This window comes from Pelobates fuscus, chromosome 4, assembly GCF_036172605.1.
Source record: "Pelobates fuscus isolate aPelFus1 chromosome 4, aPelFus1.pri, whole genome shotgun sequence".
NCBI classification, from domain to species: domain Eukaryota; kingdom Metazoa; phylum Chordata; class Amphibia; order Anura; family Pelobatidae; genus Pelobates; species Pelobates fuscus.
This window is the reverse complement of record NC_086320.1, coordinates 56,642,526-56,651,940: the sequence shown is the minus strand read 5'-3', so window position 1 is coordinate 56,651,940 and position 9,415 is coordinate 56,642,526. Positions and strand designations below refer to the sequence as shown.

At 40.2% G+C, this 9,415-nt stretch overlaps 1 protein-coding gene across 1 annotated transcript in view; it reads right to left on the bottom strand.

The window, feature by feature from the left end:
* Positions 1–996: 996 nt before the first annotated feature.
* Positions 997–9,415, bottom strand: part of RGS22 (regulator of G protein signaling 22) — a 110,279-nt gene continuing 101,860 nt past the window's right edge. The window contains exons 24-27 of the mRNA XM_063451206.1: positions 9,183–9,299; positions 5,796–5,901; positions 3,401–3,494; positions 997–1,327 (exon numbers count right to left, since the gene is read on the bottom strand). Coding sequence (XP_063307276.1) covers positions 1,318–1,327; positions 3,401–3,494; positions 5,796–5,901; positions 9,183–9,299 — 327 coding nt within the window. The 3' untranslated portion in view covers positions 997–1,317. The remainder of the gene's footprint in view (positions 1,328–3,400; positions 3,495–5,795; positions 5,902–9,182; positions 9,300–9,415) is intronic.

The window sequence follows — 9,415 nt, the reverse complement described above, 5'->3', positions numbered from 1 at the left end:
CAACTCATGACTGCCTCAACATTAACATTCACCCACAGGGCTGTGGGATGGGAATAATGAAATCAATATCAGTGATCTGATGGCCATTTGTTCTATTTTCATTCATTAGGTAGAGATATGAGCGGCTAGAATGCTTCAAATTACCCTAAAATATATTGCCAGCATGGATCTTATATAAATTAAACACATTTTGTTCCCCCCACATTCAGGCATCCAAGTATGTGTCCCTAAATGTTCTATAAAATGTCAATTTAATAAAGCACAATGGTATATTTGTATATCCAGTGTAGCCAAGCAAAAGAGTTACCATTTTCTCATTTTCTTAAAGATTACATTCAACTTAAAGGGACACTATATTCACTAAAGCAACGTTAGCATAATAAGGTAGTTTTGGTGTATAGACCATGCCTCTGCGGTCTCACTGCTCAATTCTCTGCCATTTAGAAGTTAAATCACTTTGTTTATACAGCCTTAGTCACACCTATCTGCATGTTACTTACACAGCCTGCCTTCCTTAACACTTCCTGTAAAGAGTCATCTAATGTTTACACTTCCTTTATAGCAATTTCTGTCTAATTTAGAATGTTAGTATTGTCTACTCCTCTGTTAATGGCATCATAGACCTTGTAGGAGTCTCTGTATGTAATTAAAGTTACATTTACAGACCAGGAGATAAAACTTTTAATGTAAGCTACGTCTGATTGTTAGTCAAAGCCAGGAGATGCGTACACAGGACTTCATGGACAGAAAACTAAACACAAAAACTGCTTCATTAAGCTATAGTGTCCCTTTGAAGAAATAAATCATTAAAAAAAAAAAGAATATATCTGCAGAAAATAAAATTAAGAAAGAATAGATCACAGTACAAGACAACATGCATGTTTTGTTCCATTCATTTTCCATTTACAGCATTCATTTTGAGATATATATATATATAGTTTTTTTTCTCTAAACACAGAATTTTGAATTTTAATTAATTTTTAACCAAATGGCAATACTTAGGCCAAAATAGCTACCCCTTTCTCCCCCCTCAAACCCTTTTGGCTATAGTCACATCTTGGCTAATTTAGTCTAAATTGTAGAATTCCCTGCAGTACAGTGTTCAGTGAATAAACTTCACATAACTTAACAAATAGTTCTTTGACGATTCCAGTATTAAAAACATTCTATCATTGAAAGGCAAGAAAATAATTCAACAATCTAAACAGAAATTCAGAAACTTTCAAATCTGGATGCAAAATAACCACGAAAATGTAGGATGTTTAATGAAACACAATCTTGCTTCACAACGTCAAAATGCTTGAGATGCATAACTCGTCAAATAAACCTGTGAACCGAAAAAAAAAATAATAATGCACATTTTACATTGCTACTTAGACAGTACATTAATACATTCTACAAGCAAAATTAGATAGTACAGGAATGTCTAAAAACCTTTATCGTTGGTAAACACTTTAATCATTATCTTTGATATTTACGGATAAGTCGAAATTACTGAAGACAGTTACTCGCTCGGCTTCTTTTAAAGAAACACTCCAAGCATTATAACCACCAAGCTCGCTGTAGTGATTATGGTTCCCCCCTATTGTAAGTAGGCAAAAACGTATTAGAAAGTTTTGACTTCTAAGCTGTGTAAGCTGGGTGCTGCTCCCTGTCCCCACTACTACGTTGGAGAGCTAAAAGTTCCCAAGAAGGAATTGTCATTAGCTTTCCTGAGCTAAGCAAGCACTACACTGTTGAGGAACTTCCAACTCTCCTGCATAAGTAGCAGAGTTGTACCAGAATTCTGAAACATTATTTAAGGTGTTAAAGTAGAGCAAGACTGTCCAATACTAACTCCCCAGCTATTTTGGAACTACAATCCCCATAATTCTCTGAAGATGACGGAACAATTAAACGGTCAATTTAACAGGTGACCCTTTAACCTTCAGTCTCCCTGTGACAGGGTCAAACTAAATGACAAAAATAAAGGATTTGGGTCTGTGTAGCATGTTAGTCACTCAGGACCTGCCATCAATATATTGTGGTAGTAGAACTGGAAAGAGCAGTATCATGAATATATTGCCATGCAAATTATTGAACTAATTCCATGTTCTCTGTTCTACTGCTGTCCTTTAAAGACTCTTGCAGCATTTTCTGCAAATTGGTCCAAATGTATTCAATTAATAATGTAGTAAATCATATTAAATAGCACAAAAGCTAGCACAAAGTCAAATACATCTTGTAAATAATAAAAGCTCTCCATGTGCGTCTTTAACAAAATTTAAGTCATTTAAGTAATTTATGAATCAACGATTTAGGTAATTTATGGATACGAAAAGAACATCTTATTGCTGTAGATGTATGTCAGAGGTATTAATTATAGCCTCCAGTATCATCAGAGATTTAAGATACAAAACAGTGGACCAACTCGGACCAGAACAAAATGTAATGGTCTGATGGAAATGCTGAGTCACCAAATGAGGAATGTAAGATCCCTTTGTAAGAATTTCTGGGTTTTGGATCCTTCTATACAAAATAAGGATCATCTTGTAACTTGTGTTTTGTGTGTCTCATTGTGTTCTTTGAGATAACACATGGGAATTATTATTACTTGGTTTTCTGAGATTTAGTGGAACATACTGGATAATTACAATAATATTGCAAACCATCTCATAAACAAGGGTATATTATAAATATAATGTAATCCGAGTCTTACAAAATATACATTTGATTTCTTAATCTGATATTAGCATCACTTTCTGTTTTTGTTGTGTTAAGAAAAGGGTTTTATTTCATAATGGATTGGTGTTGGTCATTGGTGTCTACATACATACAACCCTGACACACTAAGCCACAAATATGCGACGGCCTCCATAAACACCAAGAAATGGAACAGCCAACAAATGGTATAAAAATATACCTAACAAGGGCACGTAATGTAAATGTGCGTCAGTGCTAAGAGTGAGTGTTAGAAGTAATGTCAAAAAAGTTTGTGATCCATTACTCCATTTAAGTGTATATTTAAATTCAGTGATGACCGGGTGCTATCTACAGTAGCTTAAAAGGACCTCTAAGGTCACCCAGAACACTTCATATCAATGAAATGGTCTGGGTGCAGTCGTCCTGTATGTTAACATTGCCATTTTTCAGAAAAGGTTAAAAAAGCCTCTCGTGGCTGTCAGGGCTCTTGTGGCAAACTTGGTCACGTGAAGCTGCACCTCGTAGGAAAGCATTGGATCCAACAAGCAGACCATCCCCAGAGGAAGCCATACCTCCTCAATGACAAACTATATTGTTAGGAGTACAGGTTTGTATGCTATAGTGTTCCTTTAATTCACACAGGCTTTACACTTGAAATATAATGAACAAAGTTCTCTGAAACCCTAAACTTAACTATGAAATATAGTCTCAGACTCACCGCCTTGCCACAGCTGATGTCACTCTTTCCGTGTAACCAGACTTGCCTGTTCGCCGAGAAGCTTCAGATTTCAAACTGTAGATCGATGCATTATCTAATGGGAGATAAAGTAAGAAAGAAAGAAATAGTTAGCCAAATTGTAATTATGTCACGAAATGCTCGATATTATTTTGCTTAAAATAAATCTTTTGGGGGGCGGAGCCAACGCTGAAACGGAGCAGACGCCATTTACTAGAGCTCCACACGGCCAGCGCAAATTGTAAGAAATATCTGCACACCCGCAGCCCATCAACTAAAACCAACGACTGATACAACCCCCTGACACCAGGCTGAACACACCGATGCCTTTTTTTCAAAAAACGGGCCCGAAAAGCCGCACTAAGGGAACGGGGGCCTACCGCACACGCAACCAGTACCTCACCAGGGAGCTGACAGCGTGGCTTGACCGGAGCCCGCAATACACAGAGGCAGACTCCCACACGTCGGAAGCAATGGGACGGAGGTCTCACAAACCGGCCACAAGTGCTCCCACTCCACACAGGGACGTAAGCAGCTTGCTGCACACCCCTCCACCTGCACAGATACGGGCCCACACGGAGGCCTCACCAGAAAGGTCTGAAGATGGGGACTCAGTACTCAGCACTGCTACATCCATCACGGGCAATGCAAAACTGCAGACTACTGATGATCTGACACCAGCGACGAAACAAGACATCCAGGCCATGCTGGTGGGACTCCAAGGTAACTTACAGAAGATGTGGCAAACTGATTTAAAAGGGCTAGAGGCAAAAGTACAGGCGGTATCGGCCCGCACTCAGGCCACTGAACGAGAAACTACAGACCTTCGCCGAGACCTAATCTCACTAACAGACACAGTAGCCCAGCTGCAAACAACACAGGCCACCATCTCCAGGCAAGTAAACATCCTAGACGACCGGGGTCGGAGGAAAAATGTCAAGATCAGGGGGATATCGGAGTCAGTGCCATTGGACGAACTGCCCCATTTTATCAGGCGCCTGGTGGCCTCCCTCATCCCCAACAGGCAGGCAAAACACTTTATATTTGATGGTGTATACCGCATAGCCAAGCCGCAACGGGCACCCAAATCAGCCCCGCGTGACGTAATCTTGCGCTGCCAAACCTTAACGGATAAAATAGCCCTAATAACTGCCATGAGAGGGAAAGCTCCATACCACTTCGAATCGCAACAAATCACCTTCTTCCAGGACCTATGCAGGGACACACTAACATGGCGCAAGAGCTTGCAGCAAGTGACCGCTGCCCTCGTCTACAGGTGGGCAACCCCCAGAACGCTATGGGTAACGAAAGACGACCAACACTACAAAATCACCAACGCAGAAGACGGACCGGCCTTGCTGACTACGCTGGGGCTTCCTACCAACGACTTAGGAGCAGACACTCCGCATCCTGGACCTGAGACGTGAACCCAGGACTATACAATAGACATTTCATTTAAGTTCCCTACCAGGACTTTGCCTTTTTTCTTTTTCTTTGTTTTTATTATTATTGTCCTGTTTTGCTAAGTAAGATACATGTTTCCCTCACTATACCAAGTTCACTTACCCCCTCCACGATAAGGGACTGCATGTCCTTGTAACCTTAAGACAACAAAGCAACACACCGCTCTGGCTCCCCCTCCCCCCTAATGCCCCGGGGTCCAGGGACATAGCCATCGTTGGAGCACACATTCGCAAACGATCTCACATCTCTGACACACATTCTCCCTCCACAGCCCCAAGAGCTCAGTCCCACGACGACACCGATACCCACGCTCTATAACCCGACTCCACTACACATAGACGACATTTTAATCCCTATCCCTTTTACTGCTACTCAACTCTCCATACACCCCTTAGTCGAAAAGGGAAAGGGAGCTTACCAGCGTAATCCCTGTATCAGACCCAATCGCCTTTGGTGCAATGTACCACGATGACGCCTACCACACACCCTTGAGACACAGGCAACCAACTCGATATAACCAACCAGTCCCATATAATTAAAATGTGCACTGATCACCCGTGCTCCAACTGTGAGATGCACAGACTACTGCTATATTTTATACATGTGCTGTTGTGGCAACCCAATACAATGTCTGTTACCTTAAACTTGCACTGAAAAACAAAGATTTACAAAAAAAAAAAAAATATTTTAACAAATTAAATGCTAATGCAGTTTGTTTGGTGTGCATTTTGTTGCTGTTGCTTTATTCAAAACATTTTAACCAGAGGAAATTTGAAAATCGGCCTCTTGCAGTATCTTGACTTACCGAGAGAAATGTACACAAACATTATGCATGACTACCATAAATGGTTTACCAATTGCAAGTGAGTTTTGGTGAGTTCACAATTGTCTTCACATAAATTGTGCATTCTACCTGATGAGGAGAAAGATCCAGTTTTCTTTTCTAAGTCTTGCTGCATTTTTAGAAGCATCAATTCTTGCTCCAAACCTTCCAAATATTTTGAATAAGTCCAAGAAACCTATGAGCAATAAAAACGATTAATTGTAATGTCATTATGATATATCCACTAACCCTGAATCTTTACTAATATGCTATGTAGTGTAACTCCAAGTAACTCTGATAAAAACACAATACTGCCCAAATCGACGGCATTCCATTTATATATTGTAAAGTTTGTTCTACTCCGAAAAGCACTTCTAAGCAGCTTAGGTGACATATCCGATTCATGGTGGTGCCTGGGGAAAGGAGATATATTTGCTTGCAGCACTTGATTCTCAGTACCATCATCATAATCTCTTCAGCTCGTGACAAATGAAGAGTTACCTTCAGCCATGTCATCTTTGATCCCACGGGTTCTACCATAGATCTCTTTGTGTATTCATAGTCATTGAAGATTCCATTTTGCCACCAGTCAAGTGACAACACACAGGAAATAGCAAGGCAAGCAAACGTTTTTAAATCTTATTTTGCTATATTAAACAGCAGTGGTCTAGATATGGGTCATGTCTTAGACTTGAAGTCCGTCAGAGATGGACAACAAATTATCACATCATAGGCTGTACTTTGCACACCAGGGCGCAAGGAAAACAGGATCTAGGGTTTATTAACTTCTCAAATCAAATCAAAAGAAACAGAATTGGGTAATCCTTGCCCTCTGTGTCCCATGACATGTGAGGTTTATCTTAAATTTACTCAATGCGTCAGTGACACTTTCAAGTGGCAACAAAACTCAGTGTATGAACTGCCTTTCCAATACAATGCCTACGATGATCCCATGTAAGACTCTGCCTATGATAATGGCATGGAAGCCTGTTGGGTAGCTAAGGAACCCATCCCAACCCATTCCACTAAAATGATGGAAATGCCAAGCATTATATGTTGTTTCTTGTGAAAAGAAATAGAAAAAATAATCAAAAACATATTTTGATTCAAATATTCATTATATATTAGTGCAATGAGTTTTAAGTGAACAGAAAGTGAATAGCTCTCTCTTTGTTTATGTAAACTATCTAAGATCTTTGCAACATGCTGAGTGCATTCGAAGAGGCACTGTCTCCCCCCCATAGTCATTACTGTTAAAGGCAGCCAAGAAACACACTCCTTGAAATTACAATTTATTTTTATCCCAAAATGATTTTACATGCTTCTTTTATCTAAAGAAACAATTAAAATGGTTACAATGGTTACATTTATATGCCAGCTTGTATGGAATGACAGATTGCTGCATAAAATGTATTCGTGAGGAAAGTGTAATGAGAACGGAACGCAATATTATCTCCATCGTTGGCAGAATAATGCCTGGGATAAAGAAATGAAACAATTAAATTGCTCCCTTTAATCCCTCTGCTCACTCTGGCAAAGGACTGGATGAGGGTAATAAAATCCCCTTACGTAACATTCCAAAAAGTAGTGCCAACATCCCATCGTGGATAATTAAATAATGGCTCTCAGACACTATTTCTCCACATTGGCAGCTAGTTCCTAAATCTGCATGATGCATTAATTGATGTTTCATGTTAATTGTAAGCTGGCTAATGGGGAAATAAAATGTAAATATTATGTAACCCCAATAGCCATAGGACTGCCATAAAGGTGCACAGTCAGACATGCAGCTGTGTGTTTTGGCCTAGACATACACCTGCTTATTCAGGGTGACTTGAACCAGCGTTGGCATCAAACTGTTATTTTGAATATACAGCCTTTCTCCTCAACCCCTTCCTATGCCCATATTTATATTAGACTCACTCTAAGATTACAAGATGTGACATGTCACATTTAAAGGGACACTATAGTCACCCAGACCACTTTAGCTCAATGAAGTGGTCTGGGTGACAGGTCCCTCAGGTTTTAACCCTTCACATGTCAACAAAACAGTTCCAGAGAAACTGCTATGTTTACATTTGGGGTTAACCCAGCCTCTAGTGGCTGTCTTCCAGACAGCCACTAGAGGCACATCTGCGACGCTGGAGGCGAATTTCTCCTCCATCGCGCAGAGCGTCCATAGGAAAGCATTGAGTGATGTCGAACCAGTGAAGTCGAACGGAGGAGCTGACGTCGGACGGGGAGGAGAGGTCACCAGCGCCGAGGGAGCTCGGCGCTGGATTAAGGTAAGTGGTTGAAGGGGTTTTAACCCCTTCAGCATCACGGGAGGGGGGCCCTGAGGGTGGGGGCACTATAGTGATCCTTTAATAGCCCTGTGCTGATGTCACTGGAGCAAATTTTGTCACTTTGTGAATATCTACCTCCCTTGGTGATAGTGGTCTTTGGTTTGCCTACAGCAAAGTCTATCCTAGACTTAAGATAAGGCCAGGGACTAATGAAAGTATTTAGAAAATTGGGCAGACTAGATGGGTCGAATGGTTCTTATCTGCCGTCACTTTCTATGTTTCTATGGTTCTTTGTTTCCATGTACACAGCTACTGCAAGGCAAGATCTAGGCTGTTGAATAGTTTTTCAAATTCTTTCTACACTGAGTTAGTGAGAGCAACCAGTGTTGTATTTTACCTAAAATGGGTTCTTGTGTAACATACAGCGTAACGAGGCTCTGCAGTGATGTCTGGTGAGCAGGGCCTTCGTGATAGCCCATATTGTTAGTAGAAGTGGGGGTAGGTCATGGGTGGTGGGCACAGGGCAGTTCTAGTGTCATTCATTAAGTCATGTTTAAGAAGAGCACATTCATTAGGTATGGTTTAGAGGGCAAGATTAAGTAGAATTTTTATTATTACATATTTTTAATAAGTGACATTTGTATAGGGTGACATGTCGGAAATTCAAAGTGAATTTCAGTTTTTAGTTACTTTCAATAGCTGCGTTGAAAGAAATCATCAAATCAGCTGTGTTGCCAGTTTGGTTTTTCAGCCTAAAATTTGAAATTTGCTTTGAGTTCGCATTGAATCCCCCGAAAGTCTCACGTTCGTGAATAACCGTTTGTGTTTTATCTATGGTATTTTTCATGGACTACCGTATATGTTAACATAACAAGAACCCCATGCTCTTGTACAGCAAAACCCTGATCTGTTAAGCAGATATTCTTATTAATCTTGATTTCCATAATTTGTGAAGCAGTTGTAAAGTTTATCACAATCAGCACAATATAACGGCAATATGTAGCAACTCTGAAGGGCCAGTTAGAGATCTGATGTGACCCATGTAATACAGTATTTCCCAGTAGACTCTAGAATATGCTGCCTCTAGTCCAAGCTTGGCAAGTTGGCAGATATATTAATAGAGGTAGAGATATCGCCTTAAAGGAGATGTTAAATGACGTAAAAGTTAAATAATGCTCCAGTTAAAGCTTACATTTCTGCTGCGTCCATATCCCTCTTGCCCGGGGATTACATCTTCACTATAACTGCTCTCGTTGTCACCATACAATTCCGAGATACTCTCTTTCCTTTTGGAATCTTCCAGTTGTTTCTGTAAATGTTCGTATGTTAATTATTATGTAACAATTAATAACGCAAACAGATCTTTCACAGTTAGCCTCATTCTTATAACGTTATTGGGCCTCTGAACCTTTAACTGTGGTAGCC